This window comes from Trachurus japonicus, chromosome 2 (assembly GCF_045865225.1).
Source record: "Trachurus japonicus isolate A0001 chromosome 2, Traja_1.0".
Classification (NCBI taxonomy): Eukaryota; Metazoa; Chordata; class Actinopteri; order Carangiformes; family Carangidae; genus Trachurus; species Trachurus japonicus.
In genome coordinates this window covers 7,845,015-7,869,413 of record NC_140908.1, presented here as the reverse complement: position 1 = coordinate 7,869,413, position 24,399 = coordinate 7,845,015, and the positions used below count along the sequence as shown (strand labels likewise).

General features: G+C 42.4%; 1 protein-coding gene across 42 annotated transcripts in view; it reads left to right on the top strand.

The window, feature by feature from the left end:
* The window catches only part of LOC146990711 (muscleblind-like protein 2a), a 49,726-nt gene extending 26,292 nt beyond the window's left edge, over nt 1-23,434 (top strand). For 4 of the 42 annotated variants that reach the window (XM_085797789.1, XM_085797809.1, XM_085797779.1 and 1 more), the window contains exons 3-8: nt 5,206-5,370; nt 6,326-6,529; nt 8,398-8,658; nt 12,366-12,516; nt 14,238-14,273; nt 19,523-23,434. In XM_085797789.1, the coding sequence (XP_085653915.1) occupies nt 5,206-5,370; nt 6,326-6,529; nt 8,398-8,658; nt 12,366-12,516; nt 14,238-14,273; nt 19,523-19,647 (942 nt within the window). In that variant the 3' untranslated portion in view covers nt 19,648-23,434. Of the gene's footprint in view, nt 1-5,205; nt 5,371-6,325; nt 6,530-8,397; nt 8,659-11,882; nt 11,937-12,365; nt 12,517-14,237; nt 14,274-15,442; nt 15,538-19,522 lie in introns of all 42 variants that reach the window. The other 38 variants (XM_085797826.1, XM_085797818.1, XM_085797836.1 and 35 more) reach the window with 19 other exon arrangements.
* Nucleotides 23,435-24,399: the final 965 nt, after the last annotated feature.

Genomic DNA, 24,399 nt, shown 5'->3' with positions numbered 1-24,399 from the left:
CTTTCTTTCTTTTTTTTATGTGATGCTGTGCCGCCTCTCCACAAAGCTTACCTCATCTTATGTGCTTTGAATCCACAAGTGTGGCAGGGAAACATTATCTCAAGCTGCAGCCTGGACCCTTTGTTGATGATCATTAGTATTAATAATACACTACATAAATGCTATGTATAGACATTGCTACACAGTCACTGCAGTTGGCTTTTCTGTTTTTTTATATTCTTTTTTATTATCAAAGTAAGAATTGCTCCTGCTATAAAGCAGATGTTAGATTTTCACCCCTAATCAGAGAAGAGATGTGGGTGAAAGCTTTTTAGCTGCTGTGCATATAGCAGCAATAAACCAACACTTCTCTGGATTTAATGAATGCATCATTATTTGCCTGCGCGCGAGTGTAGGTTTTTAATCAGCATTGTTTCTTGATGACAGCTGTGAAAGCCTGGAACATGTTTTCCAGGATTATCCAGAGCGTAGCCTCAGACTCACCTCACATCTCCAGCCTGAACCAGGACCAGATTCCTCTAATTGAACTGATCTGCTCTTTTGTGTGCAGCCTCGTGTTGTAGCACCCACCAAGGGATATCAGCTATTCAGATGTCCCTTTGCCATATTTATAGCAAATCCATATCCTCTTCAGCAGTAGGCACTGAGACACTCAGGACTGTAAGTCAGTGAGAGACACAGAACTGGTCTCTGCTATGTGTTAAAAGTGACTCTGTGTTCACACCAGCACTGAAAATGAAAATAAAACCCAGCTCTCAGAGTGTATGATCCAGGTAGTACCAGGCACAGGGTCAAAGAAATGAATTTTTCTGACTTTGTACATTTCATCATCATTCTCCTCCAACTAAAGAGACGCAGTAATTAATTTCTCCTGGATAAGTGGTCATCTCTTTGAGCTGCACCAGTCAGTCCTTCTTTTGGTTTAGCTCTTGTCTCCACGCTCTATTCTTTCCCTCTACTTTTCATCTCTCTCCACTTCATAACAGCTGTATTTAAATTAAAAAAAATCCAATTTCTCTTGGTTACAGCAGTGCTCTGAAACTCGCATTAGATATGTGAGGTTTGTATCACTTCACATTCATGACTTTGCGGTCTTCGCAGAGTCTGCTTCATGCTTTTTTTTTTCCTCCCAAAGGTTTTGAAAAACTATCACCTGAGTGTCGACATAAGGGTGTAACATGTGGTTGTTGCTATACCCTGAACCAGCTTGCCTGAAAGTTGTGTTGGACTGCTGCTCCACCTTAGTCAGCTTTATTTGTCTGAGGATCCTGCAGGATTAACATTGTTAATGTTGACACAGGCTGCGCCGCGTTAGTCACTGTTGGGGTTTTTCCATTTTTCTCACTGAAAGTTAGTTATGCACAGACGTTGAAGACAAAGCGTTAACACAGATCCTGCTCCGTCTCAGTCCATACGGGTCCAGAGCTGCTTGATGCAGAAAGAAAACCTCGGGACGGTTCTCATTCTCCATGACTAATCTCCAAGAGAGGCCTGTCGGATATAATTTAAACAGCTTTTTGATACACAGTGAACCGCCAATCATACTTGATCAGTTAATCAAATTTCATAACCATTTCAATCCTAACTGCTGGGACCTTGGCGAGTAGGTTACAACACTTGAGAAGACATTCACAGATCTATATTATTCACACCTGAAAGTGTCCTTGGCGTTTTTATATATAAGTGAAGTTATAGCTTCTGCTTTCTAAGCATTGACTCAAATGTTTCTATAAGTACTACACATACAGTATGATATTGAATTTGCTTCTCATTTGTGCGATTCTATGCTCAATAATTTTACTCATTCAGGCCGATCAAGGTCTTAAATAATGACTGTTTTTGTAATTGAATGCTTTTTTCCCCCACAGTTTTTAAATAGTGCTGGAATTTCCATTACCATGACAGCTCCAGCGTAGGTACTTCATTTATGTGCTTCTACCACCTCCAAACAAGACACAAAGGAACACCGAAGACAAATCAAACCTAATTTATGCAAAGACCGGGCACAATGCAGTGATAGATCATGAATGCAGCAGTGAGAAAAGGCTCTCAAATAAAGTTTGACAGGATGAAAGGCGAAGGTTTTACGAGTCCAAGGCCTGCACTTAGTGCGACAGCGTCTTGTGTGTTCATGAAACAATCTTCCAACCAATCTTCCTCTACCACCATTTACCTCATCACTTTAAATGGAGAATAATGATGAGCAATTGCGAAAAGCATGTGTCACTCAGAGGCTATAGATGAAGTGAATGTGGAGCAAGACGGGAAGTAATGGCTGTACTTTAAGTCCACATAACTGACAAAGTGAGTGGTGAGGGTCTGCGGTGTGTGTGTGTGTGTGTGTGTGTTTGTACGTGTGGTCTTTATTTGTGCCTGCCTGTGTCTGTGATCTCCGTAGGGTGCGTAGTGATGCTGCGCTTCCCTGCAGACTGAGTTTGGGATGGCGTCCAGAGCACAGCTTCAGCACCAGCTCCCTCTCTCACACACCGAGTCACACCCGCCCACACACTTTCTCCTGCACACACACACACAGTTGCCGACCTGCCTACGCATTCTCCCTCTCATGGACACAGATACACAAAGCTCTTGTATACACACACCTTTCGCCAGCGTCGGTGGCGGTGCAGAAAGCTCCAATTAGTTTTGACACATCTGAGGTTTTTTGGTTTGCGGCGTCCAGTGCTTACATTATTCCTCTGGTCTGGACGGGTCACAAAAGATTTGAATTGATGAATACGGTTGTGTGCACAGCAGTGTGTGTATCCGTGGACCGTGTGCATGCATTGCTTGTGCCAGAGTCTGTGGGCGATGCTTGTTGTGATTGTGCGATTTAGTATGCATATGTGTGGGCAGGTGTGATTCTGTGCATGAGGACCGTGAAGCAGGAGGGTATGAGTGGCTCGCTGCAGCGTTAACAGCAGGGTGTGGAGGTCAGTCCTGTCTGATTCATGACTCGCACCATCACTGATGCTCCAGGGTCTCTGTGAACGTCAGACCTGCTACCTGCACCGTGAAACAACACCTAATTCATATCTTTGTATGTTTATTAATGTGGAAACAACAACCACAAAGAAGCCCATAGCCTTAAATTCTTTGGGAAAAAAAGTAATTGAACGCTCTGTGGTGTATTTTTAATATCTGTCAGTGGATTGTTAGGTTTTATTACCTTTTGATGAGGCCTGAAGATTATTTTCTATTGGTTCTATTTACCCTGGGAGTCATGCTTATACCTTGAGCTGTGCTTGATTAAAAGTACTACCGTACTTCTCTGTTTGCCTGCCCATTGAACACAGAAGAGCAAAGCTCTGAGTGTGGCTACGCAGAGGTGAACAGGTTGAGTAGCCACCTCAAATCCCTGTAGTGCGGTGAGTGACACTGTGGGCTTTCAAGCCTTTGTGTTAACAGTATCCATCCATATCATGCTTTTGTTCGTTTGCATCACGACCCATGGGATGCGTTCCAGATTTGTACTAAACTAAGAATAGTATCAGAGAAAGAATAATGCATTATTTTATACATTTAATTTTTGCTCAAGCTGGACCCTGCAGTACCGGCAAAAGCAAATCTCACAACATGTCAATATTGCTTGCACAGTATTAACACACAATACAAAGGAGAGACCAACATGTAATTGAGTCACACCTGTCATGCCATTAACATGTAAATGCTCTGACCCATGAGTCCTGGGTACGCATGACTGTGTTATTGCATGAGTACTCATTATGTATGGGTCAGACCACACCCATCTTGCACAGTGTGATGCTATCGTGGTGACAAATATCTGTCCACATCCAGATGTAGAAGCACAAATGCAGCAATTAATGTTCTTTTTTTTTTATTATTTAATTTTTTAAAGCCTTTCCAGCTTTTCCTGTATCAGGCAGCAAGCTTCCACCATGGCATTGACTCCACACACCCTTTTGAGTTAGTTTTCAATAAATGACAATTATTTTATTTTTTATTGATATTATATTGATCATGCCCCCCGGTTTTACATAACCACTCTCTAATCCCTGCAGCATTCAGTCTCATGTCCTGTCCAGTGAAACACAGGTCACGGCCCCCACCAGACTGCTCCAGCATGGGAGTCATACAATGTGCATGGGTCTGTCGTCTGAGTCAGGACTTGAGTAATTACCGTCGTCGGTCATGGTCAATCAATTTGTGGACACAAGGCAGAGCTGTCATACTTCCCTACAAGAGGAAATTAGAGAGATTATTGTACAGCGCTGCTAATCAGGCCACAGCGTAGTAGTGAGTCCTCTGTGTCATGGAGTTAAGGGTTGTTTGGGCCTACTCATCCTCCACTGATTCTCATTTAGCTCAATTTCCCTTTTTCTTCCTCCACATTCACCCAGATGTGCCATTTCATGTCCTCTCCATCTGTCCTGTCGTCTCCCATTTACTCCTCTGTGCTAACACACATCAGTCCTCTCTGCCCACATCTCTCCTCACCTTTACTTCCCATCCTCCCCACAGCTTCAGTCCTGTTTCCCTCGACTGTATTCTGCTGTATACCCACAACCTCCCTCCTCTCCTCCACCCACTCTCGGCACAATAAGCTCAGCAGCCGGGATCCATATTGGATTATTGTTTTTGCCATTAGCCTCTGGGTTGACTGTGTAATTGCCTTCAACCACCGAGGTCTCAGACTATCTGACCCCAGCAACCCTGCATTTACATTTCTGTGGAGAATACAGGATGACCCATCCATCAGAGAGTTACAGAGGTTTAGTCAAGATGGCAAGATAGCTGGAAATCAGAACCAAAGCCTTTGCATACCATTACTGAGATCAATTCCATGTCGGCACCGAACACTGGCTCGTCAGTGTGTCCGTGGTGCGGGCAGGACCAGGAACTGATAATGATCTTTCATAACAATGTTTCTACTCAGAGCTGAGAGCTATCTGCTTCCCCCACAAGCGCAAGCATTCCTGGATGTGTAGCGCTCATAATTTCATATGTTTCACACTCTCTAGGCATGAATATGTATGCTGCCTTCGAGCACTTTATGTTTTGGAGTCTGTGCTAAAATGAATGCCCACATATCTGCCACCTCAGGCAGACACAACCTGTTCATAGCCAGGTTTATTATGAAAATATATCTGATTTTATTTCACTTTATTCTGTTGATCAGAGACTTCTAGTTCTCAGACGGTTAATGGGTTTATTTGTGTCTCTCTCCTCTCTGTTATCCTTGCTCAGGGCCGTTGCACGCGAGAGAACTGCAAATACCTCCACCCACCCGCTCACCTGAAGACCCAGCTTGAGATCAACGGGCGAAACAACCTGATCCAGCAGAAGACAGCGGCCGCCATGTTGGCTCAGCAGATGCAGTTCATGATCCCCGGCACCACCATGCAACCTGTGGTTAGTGCTGGCCTCGCTGCTGCTGGGGGGAATTGACCGGCAATGCGGCGTGACTCACTATAAAAAATAGCGTTCACTGTAAAAACGTTTGGCTTTCTGCCAGTTTAAAACACAATCACACATCAAACTGTGTCACTTCAAGTGAATTCAACATTTCTGCATCATTGCATATTTGCATATTTTACATGCATGCTATTTTTTAATCTCACCTAATATTTCACAGCCTTGGCACCTTTGTTAACTTACAAGCAAGACATGATTCACTGAGAAAATATGAGCAGTCTGCTACAGCTCAGTACCACGTGGCTCTGATGGACATGTTTTTATTATCCATCCTCTCTAATCAGCTCGTTCTCTGGATGCTTTTCTTGGAAGATCATGAATTTGTTCGCACAGTTGCTGTCAACATGCCCTTGAGCAAAGCGCAAAAAAACTCCCCAGTTCTTCTCTGGGAGTTAGCCGGCAGTCAGCAGCAGTAGACTGTGTGCACACTGGGCGGCTGCCAGGTGTGAACGTGTAGCTGCATCAATGTAAGACCAGGCGTAGCAGAAAAAGAACATGAAAGCTCAGCAAAAATTTTCCCAGGATACATAGAGGTTAAAAAAAAAACTTTCTCTTGTTTTTTTTACCCTTACTTCTCCCTCTTTCCACTTTTTCCTCATAAACCAGTCCCTGTCTTCTCCCTGTTAATTTGTCTCCAGTGGCTCCTTCTTCTAACTTATTTCCTCTTTTCCATCTCTATACCCTCTCCTTGTCTTTCACCCTCCATTTCCCACTGTCCCTCAAAACATCCATCATTTAAAATCTTAGTTGTGCATCCATTTATCTCTCTACTATTTTAATTAAAATTATAAAAATAGCTAAAGCAAGTAAGACAGTTTGAATATTTTGATGAGAAAACATCCAACGAGCTGTCAGAAGTTTGTAAACTTAACGTCTCTCTCTCTGTTTACAGCAGACGTTTCCGGTCAGCCAGGGCCTGGGCTCCAGTGCGGGTTTGAGTTACACACCCTACCTGACTCCCATGTCCCACAGCATGGGCCTGGTGCCCACAGACATCCTGCCCAGCACCCCAGTCATCGTCCCCGGCAGCCCGCCCGTCTCCGTGACCGCCGGCTCATCCTCCAACCAGAAACTGCTGCGTACCGACAAGCTGGAGGTGACCCACCAAATAACAGTCCTCCCACTCCCTCTCAGACAAAACGAACAAAACAGCCAATCGTAACTTAAATTCTATTGGAAGGTGTGAAGTATGATTTAGAAAAACATCATACTGTGATTCAAAGTGTGAAGGAGATACAATGGCTGGCTATGCGCTGCTAATGAGTTGCATTTATAACTCCAGAATATTTCCAAGGCAACGTCATGGTTGCATAGGTCTGCAAAAATAGTAACAAATACATGTGTGATGTCTTTCCAGTGAATATAGCAACAAAGCAATAGAGATGTGCTTTCTAATTGTTAGCTAAAAGACATTTAACCTTTGTATTAGCTGTATGAAAGTAACTTGTTATATAAACTGCCTGACAAAAGGATAAGTGTAGCATTCTGTTTCATTAGTGAGTAACTAATTATAGGAGTCAACATACTTTTAAGTTGCCTTGGCATAATCCCAAATAAGAGATTCTCAAGCCTCATGAAAGGCTTGTTTTTAAAGAAGAAAAGCTTGAAATGGTTTCACTCTATTGAATAACACAAGCTTCTTATTGTGCCACAATTTAATGAATTGTGCTGCTGAATTGTTTAACTGCTGTAATGGTTTGTTGAGCGTGATATCTATGTTTTGTCTGTGGCGGTATAATTTCTTCATTTTGAGCTGAAAGCAGAAAAGTACATGATTATTTTCTAGGAAAAACAACAAAAAAACAAAACGATCCTCACCTTGATAGTTTGTTACCTCTGCATTATCTTTGGGCACTTGATTGTGGTATCCCTAACCGAAACAATTAAGGTTTGTATCAGAAATACAATGCGAAAAAATTATGATGAATTGAGATTTGCTCAACACAAACTAGTACTTGGATTGAGATCCACAGTTAGACAGGGACAATTACTTCAACCATCTCCATCTGCCCTCTGGCTAACCGCTGTGAATGGGAATAGCTTGATGATTGTGAAACGGTGCATGGGGGGGGAGTTTTTATTTTCCACTACATTTACAAAGATAAACAATAATCTAACCAAGACCTGGAGGTGATGCGTAGGTGTGTGCCTGTATATGTTTTTCTCTCGGATTGCTATCACTTAGCAACTGAGGGAAGTTGGCGCTAATGAAACAGTATTCCTCTGAGACACGTACACACACCCACACACAGAGCCAGCATGTGTGCACACAACCGAGTGTGTGTGCACGAGTGGATCAGTGTGTATGTGTGTGTGTGTGTGTGTGTGTGTTTATACACTCTTGTGTGTCTCAGTCCCAGAGTGCAAGTCAAATCAGATCCCCCTGTGATTCGGCCCCGGCCCCCGAGCACTCGAACACTGACTGGTTCAGCGATTCCACAATCATTTGGATTTGACACACATTGCAGTTTTGTTACATGGTGTTAACATTTTTCTTATGTGGACTAATTAAGTCTGAAAAAAACGTAGTAGTTGTAATTTTGAAAGATTTGCAGCAGAGCGAAGTGAAGCCTTTGAATGGACCTCCTGCTATGCTTTGAATATGTTTGTATATTTTTTTCTCACAAAATGTCTCATTATGAAAGATGAAGTTAAGTTGTGTATGTGGAGTTTTTCATTTCAAAAACAGTCACACATAATACCAGGAAATCTAATATTGTCATCAATATTTTTGTCACCTGTCTTAGTCATTGCATTAGTTGATATATAGACAGTAAAAGGAAGAACATGATGCAATGTTATGAATATTTTACACATTCTCAGTTTCTGTTTCTCTGTGTGTCTCTTTGTTTTCTCTTTTTGCATGTGCACATCTGTGTGCATGTGTATCTGTTTGTGTGTGTGTGTGTGTGTGTGTGTGTGTGTGTGTGTGTGTGTGTGTCCGCCTGACTCTCCTGCTCCCAGGTTTGCCGTGAGTTCCAGCGGGGCAACTGCGCTCGCGGCGAGACCGACTGTCGCTTCGCTCACCCGAGCGACAGCCCCATGATCGACACCAGCGACAACACGGTCACCGTCTGCATGGACTACATCAAGAGCCGCTGCTCCCGTGAGAAGTGCAAGTACTTCCACCCCCCGGCCCACCTGCAGGCCAAGATTAAGGCCGCCCAACACCAGGCCAACCAGACAGCTGTGGCTGCGCAAGCCGCCGCCACAGCTGCAGCCATGGTGAGCACGGCACTACAGCCGACCCACTGTACTTTGTGCAGGAAACACACTTACACTTGTCTTAGTAGTATCCAAGCAAATCTCACAAGGTTTTTGCTTGTTTAGAGTACTTATAGAGAAAGATTGTGTGAGGTCAGAGACAAGAAGGCCATTTTATAACACCTATTTGCAGTATAATTTGAACCTTTCAGTAAGATCTTTGCGTTTTATTGTAGAATCATGGGAGGCTTTTATAGTGTGTCCAATAAAAGAGTTATTGTTGAAGGTTTTACAGTTGTATAAGAGCAAGAAAACACAACATATTCTAGTATATTTACGTAGCACAAATAGTTTAAACTGGATTATGCACTGATCACACAGTCCAACACAATACACCATAACAATTTTGAAATTAGAGTAAGTTTTTTTTTTTTTTTTGTGATTACTTACTTAAAACACAAGTAAACACACACAGGCTCACTGAATACACACATACGCACTAACATAAAATGTGGAGCACTGCTTTATTACTGTAAAACATACCCATCTCTGCTGGTTTTTTCTAGTGGACTCCAGTGTACACTAACAATAGTCATCCCAAAGTGAGGCCTTTGTATACTATAAACAGGGTTTAGTGAGACCTAAATGCACCAGTATAATGCTGCAAGAACAATCTGTTATTATCTCACTGCAGCATGCTTTTTATTTTCTAATGCCCTTGGTTCATATAGAGACAATGTGCTGGCTCACCCCGCATCCCAACCCCCCACCCCCCCCTGCTCTCAATGATAAGTGCGGCTCTCTGCAGATCAGTGCAAATTGAATCAGGGATGGATGAGGATGTAAAATCGCGGGTGGGGGTTTACCCTCCTCTGCCTTTAGGTGGAAAAATCCCCCAGCAGGCTGAGGAGGAGAGAACTAGGTAGAGAGACGAGCAGAAGTGCAGCCACAGACAGGACAGGCAGGCAGGCAGACAGCAAGAAGGGTTTGGCAGTGTGTCTTGGCTGTGCCCCACCCTCCTCCAGGCTCTGAGTGGCTTCTTTTTGAATGGTCCTTTTGGCTGCTGCACTCGCACACCTTGTACTGCGCCAGTGTGCTGACTGACTTGTTTCCTCCATGGCATGGGCATGCTTTATGCGTTGCACATACCTCTCTCATTGGCTGGCTCCATTGCTGCTTGCTCTCCCTGTCTTTTCCTCCATGATCCACGCCGGTGTGGATGATAAGGTGACCATGACTGCAGGTTAGTTTTTATTTGTGCAAATGGTAGCAGCTGCATTAAAGTAGGAAAAGGAAAAAAACAAACAAACAAGGAATTAAAACATGCATAAATAAAAAGGAGCCTGAGGACCCAAGGCGCTACGACTTGATAAACCTGTCAGCACTCCACCAAGACTACCTTAGCTCAACAACTTCACCATCAGCTACAAAATGCATCATCAAAGAAGGTTCAATTTGTGTTGCTAGTGTGTTTTTCCTCCTATGCTTCATACCCCTGTGTTGCATATTTGCCCCACTTTATCAACTTTATGACCTAATTCCCAGTTTACCGTCAGCAATTACAAGCTGTGCTAGAGGTGAGGAGGGTTAACCTTAGGACAATGACTTGTTTAGTCAGCACCTTTAATCCAATTTTCTTTTAGCTCTTAGCCTAAAGCTGAAACAGAGACCCATAAAACGTGTATTGCTGCACTGCTGCAAATAGGTAATATCATTACCCATAATTCACTTTTTTTAGTCTAAAACAAATAAGATGAAGGTTACTGTAGATAAGGATACACATTAACAGACACAGTGAGAAAATCCTATTATCGAGATTATGTTGTTTTACTGTGCCACATTATGTGTTGCTTTCCATGCTGTGATCTTCTTCTTCATTGCAAGTGGAATGCAGTCATCTTTCTTTTCATGTCACTTTAATAGGCCCATCTTCCATTTGAACTAACCACAATGTTCAAGTCTGTTAACACTGCAACACTGCACTCTTTAATGGGATGTGAACTGTTAGAAAATCCACATACATGAAGCAAGAGGCTTGCGCATGGACCCCTTAAGTGCTGTGCTCATCCCATCCATGTCATTTTTGTTTTGTTTTGTTTTTTCTACTCACAGCAGTGACATCAAATGTAAGGTCGGTTTTCAATGAATTAACCAAAGCGAATCCTCAAAATAAATAAAACGCCTATTACTACCTCATTAGCTCGGCGTCAAACTGAAATTAGTTGTATAAACATTTGCGATTTAATTGCCTCTATAATTAAAGATATCGTTGTTGTATTTAGGACAAAGGTAGGAATAAACAGAGCTCCACATTCTGTGATTGAAGTGTAACTGCGCCTCACATTGTGTCACCTCCCCCAAGTTCATCAATCACACTAACAGGCCACATGCCCTCATGATGCAGGTTTAGTTTGAGGATTTGTCTCCATAGCTTTAACTAGATGCCAATTGACACCACCACAGAAAAGGATGTGACTCTTTTCGTTAGCATCGTCTGGATTAGTTATTAGTCTCCTCTTGCTACCAGTAATGATGTTTCTCCTTAGTTTAAAATCTGATCACACAAATGTGTCCAGATCCAGTCGCTGAGGACTGAGGTGAATAACCTGAGGGGCTTCGGCCAGAACACACTCACATCCCAAGCTGTTGTGGGTGTTTTTAGACATTTATCTGGCCCTAACGCACCTCACACACTCATCAAATAGACTAATCCAGGAGCACTGTGACTGTTGTGTGTGTAGAGACTGTAGTATCCCACTTTGAAGGAGAGCTTCTGTTCAGATTTCACATCAAGTGTCAGTTCAGTATTTCTAGTCTGAATCATCTCTGTTTACCTTACTGCATTTTGTTCTTGCGTAGATGTTAAACAAGTTGATTTACTTGTTCAGAAGTAGTTGACGTTACTACTAAATGCTTTCCCAGTAGTTTTGAAGTACATCATAGAATCTTGCTTTTTTAACCAAAGGTTAATGTAGATGCTTTTTTTTTGCTTTTGTACTAATTCAAAAAGTAGCAATGTTTCTTTAAAGTAAACAAAACAGTTTTTTGTTTATGTGCATGCCTATTGTTTTGTATGTGGTATACTTGCATTCAGATTATTTTTGTTTTTGTTTTTTTCCTTCTCACCTATCCACAATGCAATGCTGTCCCCCATGACGCACCTCTGCTTGCTGTTACCTGTATGTTAATACGCTTGAATCCCATTGGCCCACTGCCATCATGTGCTCGCTGCCTGCTAATTAAAGACTCAGTCGACTGCCAAAGCAATGAAGCGACCCCTCGAGGCAACTGTAGACCTGGTACTTTGACCTTTCACCTTTTGCTTTGCATGTAGCTTCTTTAATTGTACTGTAGCCACTCACAAAATTTAAGTTGGCTCTTTTGTTTTTGTGAAACCCTGTAAAAAAAAAAGTTAATATTTATGATTTATAAACACCAGTAGCAATTCTAGATTGTACTGTACATTTGTTACTTACAACTACGATGTAATGTTAAAATAATTCCAGTTATCACTCTGTTTTCTTTAATGTGCTGTTGATGCCTTGCTATGGTGTAGTTTCTCATTGTCCTTGTGATAGTTACAGCAAGTTTCGGTGTTACCTTGTTGTGCTGTGCATAGACAAATAACATACAAATATCAGTGTTGATTTGTTTAAGTATCCAGTTCCAATCTAGTGTTCTCTTGTTGTGTGTGTGCGTGTGTGTGTGTGTGTGTTTTCGGTGGCTAGGCGTTCCCCCACGGCGTCCTCCAGCCCCTACCAAAGAGACCAACACTTGAGAAGAGCAACGGAGCGAGCTCCCTGTTCAACCACAGTGTTATGCACTACCAGCAGGCGCTGGCCAACGCACAGCTCCAGCAACCCACTTTCTTTCCCACAGGTAAGAGCTCTCCATCAGCACACCCGGCACACACACACACACGCAGATAGATGCACTCATAGGTATGCAGAGCATGCAGGCACACTGAACGTGCCCAGCTAACCCTCTGTCACGAACTTGTCTTTGTGAGATTCTCCCATGATCAGTGAAGTTCATATTTCCTCTTGAAAGGGATTATTTTGATTGGCACACATAAAGAGCTGCAGCAAGTCGGTGTGTGGTAACGCATAATAGTTATGAGGAGGAAGGTAAAGATATGATTCACAGTATAACCCCCATTATGAATATGATACACCTGTCAAACATAACATAAGCCCAGTTGTTTCCAACACAAAGGCTGTGTAACTTTCTTTAGGCGCCAGTGTCAGGGCTGGATGGCTTCTTTTTTTGGGAGTAACTGCAGTCTAATTCAGTGTGTGTTTAATCTGTCTTGACTGACATCGATATTGGGGGAAAAAGAATCCCATTTACAAAAGCAATTTAGTTCCAATTTTCTCAAATTAATTCAGCTCTGCTCCCTTATTCCACTTCAGTTCTTTGGCCCCAAACAAAACACTCTCTGTGTGTGTGTGTGTACTCCTCATGCAAGAACTAACAGTCGCCCCAGCGCCCTTGGGTCACCTGCTAAATAAGTTAACTGCAGCTAATGCAGCAGCCTGTAGCCAGACTCCTGTCCCTCATCTGCTTTCTACCTGCTCTTTCTGTGTCAGCCCCTCCCCCGTCTCCCCTTGTATCTGTGTGCAGGGTAGTAGCTTAGGTTTGAAAACCTATGTTTTATTCCCACTAATTTGCTACATTTCAGATGGGTGGAGTTTCTCTATAATGGGGGAAATGTGTGCCACGGTCTCATGAGAGCATTTGAAATTTACTGTAATGAATTTGTATTTTGAGTTGTTTGAATGGAGTAAACCCCACCCATCCCCGTTTGACTGGATAGACGCCTGTGCACATCACTGTACTGACCCTGCATGATGCTGCTGTTGTGTGGCTCTGTCACCTCTTTTATCCTCTCTCCGAGTCAAGAGATTTCATAGAAAATGTTTTTATAGTATCTGTAAATTCACAATTTGTAGATTTTTGTATAGAAGAAGCAGGAAACATGGATTGAACCAGTGTTAAAAACTGAGCCATGTTGCTTCTGAAATGTGCAGAAACTGTATCTGGCACCAGTTTGGTCCAGTGGGATCAGGGAGGCGTCCCAGTGGACTCTACTACTGCACTCCCTGACTTTAGACCTTTGGCATGTGTGAGGAAAGAGTCCACTCAAAAAAAATGGAGAAACTAAAAGCAGAGGAAGAGAAGTAAACAAAGAAAGTACATATCAGATAATATAAGTGGCTCGTTATCCAACATTTCCTTCCTTTACGTCTGCATATGTATCCAAAGACCCGGCATTGCACCCTGCTGGACCTGGCTGCGCTGTCATATCCCCCGGTGTAACGATGTTTGATTTAGCCGCAGCTGTATATAAATAGTATTTTCTCACTAATAGGATGACTGATGGAGGGAATTCCTCTGCTTGCTACCGTGTACTGCATCCATAACCTGCTGACAGCACCACTGTAACCGTAGCATCTGAGCTGCCTTTTTTTTTTTGTCTTGTATAACCTTGTTGTTCTCCTCCCTCTCAATTAACCCATTTATTTCCTCCTCTCTCTCTCTCTCTCCCTCTCTCTGTCTCCCTCCCTCTCTCCCTGTCTTTCTCTGCATGAACACAACAGGGTCAGTCTTGTGCATGACTCCTGCTAGCAGTCTTGGTAGGTCTCGCCCTTCCCTTTGCTCTCTCACACACACTGTTTGATGTAGGTGGGAGTGTGCGGGGTGGGTGGAGTGGGATGAGTGGGCAGTAGCTGCAGCCCTTGCAGGTGAGACAAAAGGTCACCGCTTCGCCGCCTGTGGCGCTGATGAAACCTTTTTTAAAACTTGCTCAGGGAAATTGTCATTAAAGCTGAGATATGACGTCGTGTCCATTTTGTGTCACCTGGAAGAGCTGTGACTTTCAGCCCTTGTTTCCCGTCTGACTTTCTTTGCTAATGACTGTTTATGATTAAAAATGTTTGTGTAGATAAAATACTGCAGACTGATCTGTTTGTTCTGAAGCTGTAGGATAGCTACTGTCTGTTTGCTGTGCTGTGTTGATCAGGAAATTTAAATCAGTTTTCCCAGAGAAATTATGCAGAACTGGAGCTTTTGTCTCTGCAATGAGGGGATGGGAATTAGACATTCAAGTCCCAGTCGGCCAAACAGTGAGTCCTGCGACTAAGAAAAACGATTTATTTATTATTTTTCACAAAGTATTAACCACAATCCATCAGAGCTTCATGATTCTGGCATTCACAGTGAAGTAGCCGTCTGGGTTTCTGGCATCGTCCTACTGTGCATCATGTCAGCCCACATGGACTAAAAAAAATCAAATTCCCATCCCTGTTGCCAAAAACGCCATTGATTCATTGTAATTGGTGTCTTGTGCTCCTTAACTTCTCTGGGAAAAACAGCAAACTGATTTTCCATATAAATTTCCTTACTTGTGATTGTAATCAGCTTCTCTCCTCTTGTTTTTTTTTTGTTTTTTTCTCCCATGCTCTCTTTTTCTTTCTTTCTTTCTGTCCTCCTTGCTTTGCATTGTGAATGGTTGCATGCCATCTGCCGGTGTAACCCTAACGATGGCTTGCTGGCTCTCTGTAACATCCGCCACCATCACCACCACCACCTCCTCCTCCACCAACACCACCTGCACAACAACATCAAATACCCTTAAAACACGCACACATACACCTACATGCACACACATATACACACACACACACCACACACACAATAACAACTGTTGCCACCGTTACCATAACGCTCCACCTACCTGTCCATTGCTACCACCTCCTTCCCTCTCCCCCATCCCCACCTCCCCTTTCCCACCCTCAAAACAAAGTCCCAATGATGTACAGTGCTACGCCTGCTACTGTCTCTGCAGCAACAACTCCTGCCACAAGTGTCCCCTACGCAGCAACAGCACCAGCCAATCAGGTTTGCTCCTTTTAAAGCTTTCTTTCATCAGTCCCCGGAGCTCTGAATAAGTACTGCCCTTTGATAGCGAGCTGCAGGAACCTCCAGCTGAGCCACAGCTCACACCCAGCCCCTCCCGACCCACCGGACGTGCTCACGCGTGGGTGTTTTCAGGAGCATTAATAATAGCAGGCGGCGGAGGGAGGGGGGGGGCTACCTGAGCAAACAGGTGCCAGCACAGTTTATCACCTTTCTAGTAAAAAAAAACCGCCCCATACTGCGCTCCCCAACAAGCACTTCTTCAGAGCTCCCACATTTGCAAAGTAGTAGTTGTGTTGTGTTGCACTACTTCCTGGTTTTGTTTTGCATGTTCTGTTTTAAGTTTTATTTTCCACTTTTTCTTGTTGTTGTCAAATAAGCCTCTCCATCTGCAGTAGGGGCGTCATCTGTACTGCTTGTGTGCTACGCAAACACACACATTCAAGCAAAAAAAACAAAACACAGACAATTGGTAACAGCCACCATGTTGGATCTTTTCCTGTTCCCCCGTCCCCCACCTCCCCTCCGGTTTCACCTTTTTACCTTTTCCTAGTCGAAGGATAAAAGAGAGGATAAATATGAATTACGAGTCGGGCATGTCAGGGTTGGACAGACAGGAAAAACGATCACACAAGTCGTCTAAAAATGGCTTCTGATCGGCGGCTCTCCTGTTGCTGCGTGTCAGCAGGAGCCAGGGAAGCTGGGCCAGGTTTGAATGCCAGAGTGACGCATGTGTGCCCCATTTTAAACCTGGAAATTTCAGCACAATGCTGGCACTCTGGCCCTACACAGCTGGCAATCATTTACTGGTAGTCCTGTATAGAGGTGAATTGAGGACACACAGAGGAAGGTGGAATTGCAACTGGAAAACAATCGTCATTTTCAACAAGTGCGCCCACAACAGGGCATTCATAATGTGTTTCATATGTGTTTCTTTTAGTTTTTTAATAAACCTTGATTGTAAAATTAAACACACTTTGATTATAAGGCGGCTTGTGCCAGTAGGAGAAACCAGTATCCGCTTTTTTTTTTACCGCTGTTCTTCTTTTAGTCTTCGATCTTACAGAGTCTATGTCCAGAGACAATATATATGGATAAGAAATAAATGAAATTAAAACAATAGGTTCATTTAAAAAGTAAATAAATAAATAAAAACAGAGAATTAATCATTTTTCCATCATGGACCCAGGATCTGGCCCTGGTACCTCGTGCTTTATTACTCCTCATAGACCATCAGTGTATGCACTTCCTGTGAGTCACCGTCTCTTCCTGTAATTGGCATGCAGCAGCAGTAGCAGCAGGAAGCAGAGCTGCTCTTTAAAGATGCATGTGGGACAAGGAGCCAGAGAAACACTGACGTCAGCCCTCGCTGTCTGTCTCCGTCTGCCCCCCGCTCCCCTTCTCCTCCCCCTCCTCTCTTTCTCTCTCCACCCACCCCGCCCTGCATTAAGATTCCTCCAGCTCGGACATAGTTAACACTTATATTCACCAGCTGTACTGCAGACAGAGCATGCCTCGTTTAGTTTCTCCTCAACTGGATGATTTTTCAGAATAAACTCTCAGGTTGTGACTTGATTTTTTTTTATTATTATTAAATGCCACATGCTGCTTTTGCTCAATAACAATCTATCTAACTTTGAGCTGTAAATCCTGAGTTTCTACTAGTGCTAGCTTGTTAGTATCAGCTATTAGCACGCCCATATTTATAAAGTGGCTTCTTTGATCCAGATTTTTGGCCAAAGAACAGGAGGATTAAGTGATCATCAAGATGTTAGAGGCAAAAAGAATCAAACCCGTCGACTGTGTCTTTAGATAAATGAGATCAACAGTGCACTAATAATAATACAGATGCATAGAGGGAGAGGAGAGGTTCAGAGTCTGGTCAACTCGTGACCCTCTGAACTGTTATTGTGACATGACAGGGAAGAACCAATCACGTCATTCCATGTCCCAGCCTTTATTAACCATGTGGTTGCAGTACTGGGATGTCTGGTAACGTCACCGCTTTCACTGGACATTGTAAACGCTGCAGCGCCCTCTAGTGTCTGAATGTGGCGTTACACGACACTCTGCAGGGTTTACACTGCTGTACTGTCTGCTGGGATGGGAGCACGACTTATTAGAGTGAAATAGAAGCAAAGAGCTCTTTAGCTACAGGACCAGGGTTCAATCTCTTACCGTCCTCTGGGGAAAACCTCTTATTGTTCTAGTCACAGTTATTAAAAATGAACGCGCAAGGTCACTAAGATCCAATGCAATTACAATAAAAATCTGATATTAGTTGGTAAAAAAAAAAAAAGTTTAAACCTCCACCTTGATTCTCTAATTCACACTTAATCACATTTAATTATCCAATTAGCCACATCTTCCTCTGCCATCTCACGGCGGCGAGTGCTGTCTCTCTCCTTCTTAAATGCTGCAAGTAACACTGCACCAAATCCAAGACAAACAGGACCCAGGAACAATTCTTGGCGTTTGTTTCAGCCACCTGCAGTACCAGACGGGTGGGGTGTACTGTCTTATCTGGTTAATCCCACCCCTCTGGCACCCGGTGATATTTATATAGATTTTTTTTTCCTTCCTATATCCATACTGCACTGTGGAGCAGGCTGTCTTCTCAGCCTGTGCACATCACACACTCTCCACCCGGGGTGAGCTGCTGTGATGTGTGATGTGAACAGTGGCTTCTGTCCTTCGCTGGCTCCTATCTATTGTCCGTTAACAAGCACCATGTGTCTTTGTTCTGCGTTGGCTTGCTGCCAGTTGCAACCACATGATGGCAGCCAGCAGCTCTTCTACCTGTCTCTCCCCCATAGACCAGTCTCTCTCTCCCTCTCTTCCTCTTTTTCTTTTCTCTTCCTCTCTTTGTTGTGTGGTTGATTTGTCTTTATCTCCTAACGGGAGAATACACACAGATGTGACCAGACCTGGGTCAAATGCTATTTGCCAATTATACTGGATCTCTTGCTCTTATCTGCATGAAACACCAGACAGGTGGCTTTCCCACAACAAAATACCACAGTCTCAGTTGTGGTGGTAAACTCCTCCTGCCTGAGGCCCACAGGTCTCAGTTTGCTAAACCAGGTCGTATAATGTGTTGTCCGACCGTGACGAAGAACGTTTATACTTTTTTAAAAAAGTGGCCTCGTTTGGAAGTGGAGCAGATAGCATGAGGTCATAGCTCTCCCCTGGCTGTGTCACTCTGCAACCCCGCAAACGCTCTCCAGACACTCTTATGCATTTCTTCCAAGGTTTTGCAGAGACTGTAGTTGTGTGACAAGTGAACCAAGAGATCTTAAGGACATGTGGACCAAAGCAACATTCATTTGATTTGATTTTATCTTTTTTCCCTAGTTCGAACCTCAATCTAATCCAACTAAAGTGCGTTCAAGCCATAGTCACCTAGCAGATAGGCGGAGAAGGAATCAAGGTCTGACCTGGACAACACCAAATTATCTTCTTGGTAATTGGGCAGGACAGGATCTTCTTCAGGACGTTCCTGTGTTTACCTTATCAGTTTCTCCTCCTTATTTGTCCAACGAGTGAGGTAAACCTTGTCACGTGGCTTTAAGTAACACGTTGCTTGAATTTTGTCTGTGCAGAGGGGAAAAAACTGAAACTGATTAACTGAAGCAACTCATTCCAGAATGGAAAAAAGCGAATTCCGCCTACTTTCATGCCTCCGTACACTTTTCAAAATTGTTATTATGGTGCTGTCCCACCACTTCATTTGAACCATACCGAGGTCTCAAGCAGGCAGAAATAAAGACAAATATCATTTGATCCAGAGACACCAGACACAATAAAAGCAGCAGTTTGTCGACTTATGTGAAGTGTATTATATGTTTTAACTGGTGAAAATGCAGATTTCAAACACTTTTGTCTCTTACAGGTCAACTAAACTAAGGTCTTCTCCCCTCCCCTCCTTCCCTTCCCTTCTTTGCTTCTCTCTGTCTCTCTCCTCCAGATCATCCTGAAATAAATGTCAGGAAGGGAACGGAGTGTCACGAAGCTGCACTGGGAAACCCAAAACAGCCCCTGTGTAAATACTACCTTGCCTCTCCCATAGAGGTCCAGCAACCTGCATGCTAAGAGTGTAACACTTCAATTTAACCGTAAGAACTGCAGTGCCGGTGTAACACACACAGAAAAAAAAAGATATATACTGTATGTATTGCTAGAAAAAATTATTAACATGAAAAAGTCAAAAATATTCTTATGTATAGTACTACATACATAGCAGAAACACTATAGAGGTCATTTTAACAACTGTTCGCCCAAAGTACCGTGGATCCCCTCTCTTTCATATTTATTCTAAAAACCTCTGCACAATGTTCATCCCTTTGGTTAGTGGGAAAAAAAAGATGCTCGATTTGCACTATATGAGAAATATAGTGCTTAGTGTGGAAGTGGGAAAACAGGAAGAGTCACAGAAAACCCGTGCACAACCACACCAACGCGCTTGGCGCTCTGAAGAGGGTTTTCATCTCGCGGTCTTTGCTTTTTCTCTCTCTACGAAGTTTGAATGTCCTTGGGGCAGACAGGCTCATGTTTTCTTAATGTGACTGTCCCCTGCGAGGGTTCCTCCATGACCCTCCTCTGCCCCAGATGCTGTTAAGATGCCATGATGAAGCTTATCCTCCCCTCCTTCGCCCCTGCCAACTTTTCATCTCCGGAAAACATCTTGCCAAAGTTTGCGGCTTGGAAGAGGTCAAAGGAATCAACCTGCCAGAGTGCAGGGCCACATTTTTAACACCCAGACAAAGTCTTTTTCTTTTGCCATCGCGAAAGCTGCTGAGAACGCACCCTTTATTCTGTATGTTTGGGTGCTTTTGTTAGGAGGAGTGGTGGGATAGATTGTGCACGGATTTTTGCATGCAGTCAGGACAGGGGGAAGACAGTGCCCAGTGTTAGTCGTGGCCATTACCGCAAAGCCTAAAGGCTCGGGTCTGTGCCAAGGGCTTAACAAAGCTTGAGGGTTCGTTCCAGACATACCAAGCCTTGTGTGTGTGTGTGCATGTGTGTTCGTATCTGGAGACTGATGGTCTGCCGGCAGACTGGGACTTGAAGCGAGGTCTAGCAGGTGATGATAACACCAGGCCTGGTCGGAGAGTTTTTTTTGAGGGGCGGGGTGAGGGATTTAAGTGCTAAGACTAAAAAAAAAAACTAAAAAAAACAAAACTAAACAAAAAAAAACGGTGCATTTGACGACGCTCGTCAAGCAAAAAAGATAACTTGAACTTCGACTGGAGGGCTATCTGTGACCGTCGGTTGTCCTGTCCAACCCTACTATCACCGATAATCCTGTTCCATTTTAGAAAACTGTAGAAGTGCCTAAAAATGCTCATCAACAACACATGCATCCAGAGTGTATCACTAAAAGTCACAGACACAAACACACTGGCTGTCAGAAGCTGACATGGGACTTTTCCGGGAAAGACATCACATTTTGCGAATCGTTACTGGAATCGGGTTTTCTAGTAACCATGTTCATTAACATCACAAGTGACTTTATCGAAAAACAAAAGAAGTTAAAGAAACGACAAATCAAAAATAGCTTTGTAGAATGTTTGGTGACTTTCATGGTGTACCATTGTTTCTTACCATGGTTTGAGTAGTTTACATGAGGAACGTGAGTGAGAAAAAAATGTATTGTAAACTGTGTAATGTATGTAAAGTGTCTCTTATTTTGAGAGTTTATATTCATAGTTCTAGAAATGTATTCAAAGTTATTTAAAATTTGTGTTGTGTCTACTATCAAGGTATGTTTGAATCCCCCTAAAACCCTCCACCACCTCCACCTCCCAGAACAATCAGTTTGTTTTTATTCAGTCAAGACCATAAAAGGTTATTTTATTATTTCAGACCAGTCCTCCTCAGTTGTTTCATCTTACCAACCACATGTTTAAACTCATGACACTAAATTTTATTTTCCCATATTTCAAAATTCTGATGTAATTTCATGGTGCTTGATTCACATTGACAATCCACAGTCATACCTTTTGGAGCAAGAGTTCTTCACTCTGCTTCCACATTTGGTCTCATTCACTTTGATTGTCTCCACATGATTTTTGATTTGTATGTAATATTTGTGGAAGGAGGTAAAAGTTCTATTTTGTTGTAATTTATCTTACGTTACTCTTGGTCAAATTTTAGTCAAAAACAATGTTGTAAACTATTCTATTTTGAAATGAATGTAATTTATTGAGCTGTGCTACATTCTGCACGGTTGGTCATTTAAAGGTCTAACCTGTCAGGTCAGCGAATGAGAAGTCGCACACGTCTGAGGGGCGGGGGTCTAAAAGTCGTCCCACCCGTAGAAAGCTACTGGATCTTTCTTGCCTTCTCATCGATATAAAGATCACGGTGTTGCAGCAATGAGCATAGTTATAGAGTTGCTTGTGTTGTTGGGAAAAAAAATGTTTATTGTATAGATGACATTTTACCAAAAAAAGAGATGAAAATTTAAAAAAAGATGTACTTTTCACTCTAGTAAAATAGTATTTCATAACAATATTAAGTTGTTGCTGTGGCAACCAAATGTTGCAATTACTAAAGTTCGGTATTTTTGTAAATGACATTGTTAAGTTGATTTTTGTTTTGTTTTTGCTAGAACACTGAACACAAGGTAGATTGTAAAGAAGATATGAACATTTCTTATTCTTCACTGAGATTATGACAATGACCTAATATTTTCATTAGCAAATAACAGCCTCTATAGTGCTGTGACTGTAACACTTAAATAGATTTAAAGTCATCAATGTTACATAGATTATATATAAATATATATATAAGAACTAAATAATCTATAAATTAATAAGTTGATGTACAGCTCTCCCCCCGACAAAGGACCTTTAGGTTCCACACTGCGACATTTTATTCGAGGCGTATGTATCACTAGAGTTAAGGATTGCACTTTTCATATTCTTTAAAGATGTGATCTGTTTTTCATTTCCTGCTAGTACAGTACATCTGTTTATCAATCAAAAGCAGATACTACCGGTAAATAACTTTAATTCAACATGTTGCATGGGAAAACAATATTTTCTTTTCTTACTAAATGATAACGTACTGAATGTTTCTAGTGGAAAAAAAAAGTCTGTACACAAAATGTCCTCATTTGGTGACCCACGATGCCCTTGTGTATGGAAATCCTCTTGAGATGTAATGTTTTTTTTTTCTTTTTTTGAAATGTGTCGGCAATGATTGACTGATGGAAAAAAGAAAAATGTAAGCACTTTCTGAGCAGTTGGTCAACTGAGCAGACTCAGCTTATCCAAACACTTTGCCTTATCTTGAGTCCATCGTGCTTAAGGTTTTATGTTTTTAAGAGCTCTTATTAAAAATTTACAGAAGAGACTTGAATGGGTCTCTCTTCTCAAATCCCTTCTCAGTTTCATTTCAAATATAATCTTTGTATCTAAAAAAAAAATCATTTTTTTAAGGTTTTAACGTGCGCATCACCAGGCCAAAAGGGGGCGACTGCAACACAGGGAGCAGTCACTGACCTTTACCTCCGGTCTCTAAAACCCGTAGTGAGATCTTTTCGTCCCATTGCCTTACAATGGAACAGTTTGGAGCTCGTATTTCACAGCTTTAGCCAGCAGATGGCACTACACCGGAGACTGCAGGTCTAGGACTTGTGACTGCCTGTGCCATCACTGTTGCAGTGTACCCCAGCAACAAAGTAAAAACATAAAGACAAATTGACAAGAAGACCCTCATCAGATTTATAGTTTCAATGTAATCATTTTTCAATGTATTCTTTTTTTGCATATATTTTGTGCTATTTTATGTTTCTATAGTCAAAATGTTTCTTTGGTTCCAGCAAGATAGTGTAAAATCTATTGAAAGAAAGAAATAAAGAAAATCAAAGGAACTCTCTTTTGTCTGGATCTTTTATTTCAGTCACGTGTAGATCCTTAATCTATTCATATAGAAACATTAATGCTGATTTTACTGATATAAGTAAGAGTTGTCTGTTATTTAGATTTTGATGATGAAGACTGAAGAAGTAAATGTTTTCCATTATTTATTTTCTATGTCATTTCCTGTTACTGCAGTGAGGCATTTTATAAAGTCAAAAAATGTATGAGGAGTCATTAATACCACAGCCTTAATAATGCTTATCAATTTGCCTAATATAGGTGCAACAGCATATTACCTTTAAGTCACTATATTGATCACTATCTCCTTATTTCCAAACAGCTGCAGAGTCTAGTCCAGTGCAGGGAGTCAGTGGATGCAGTGTTCCCATACTTGACTACAGTGCCGAAGAAGTTCAGAGCAGGTTTGCAGACACACAGTCGCATAAAAATGGAAGACGACTAATTTAAAAACCCTGAAAGTAGCAGGAGAAAATTTAAAACCCACACGCTCAAAAGAAACACCCTGCATTTGTATCGTTTTATTTTCCCACATGTCTTTGCAGTAGTAGAAACCTGACAAAGACAGTCTTTCCCTCCAGACAGGGTCAAGATGCTACACTGCAGGTGAGCAGTCTGTCACACAAAGGAGTGTTACAACTACAGACAGAACGACCTTGCTGATGTGCAGAAGCGGGAGACTTGTCTGGAGAATCGAATAGGTGCTTAACCAAGTTCCCATGGCAACCGTGAGGACTATCTTCCCTGAAAAAAAAAATGACATCATCATCAGATCATCACAGCCAAGGGAACAAATAATTGCCATTGTTGCTCCTTGGTTGAGAGGTTAACTGTCTAGTTTCATGCAGCAAAGTTTTATTCTAACTCCGGCTACAGTCTTTGTAGGACTGTAGACTTCGTCTGCACGTGAGTCAGGCAATTTGTTTTTTTTGTTGTTTTTTTATTGGGTGCAAATGTG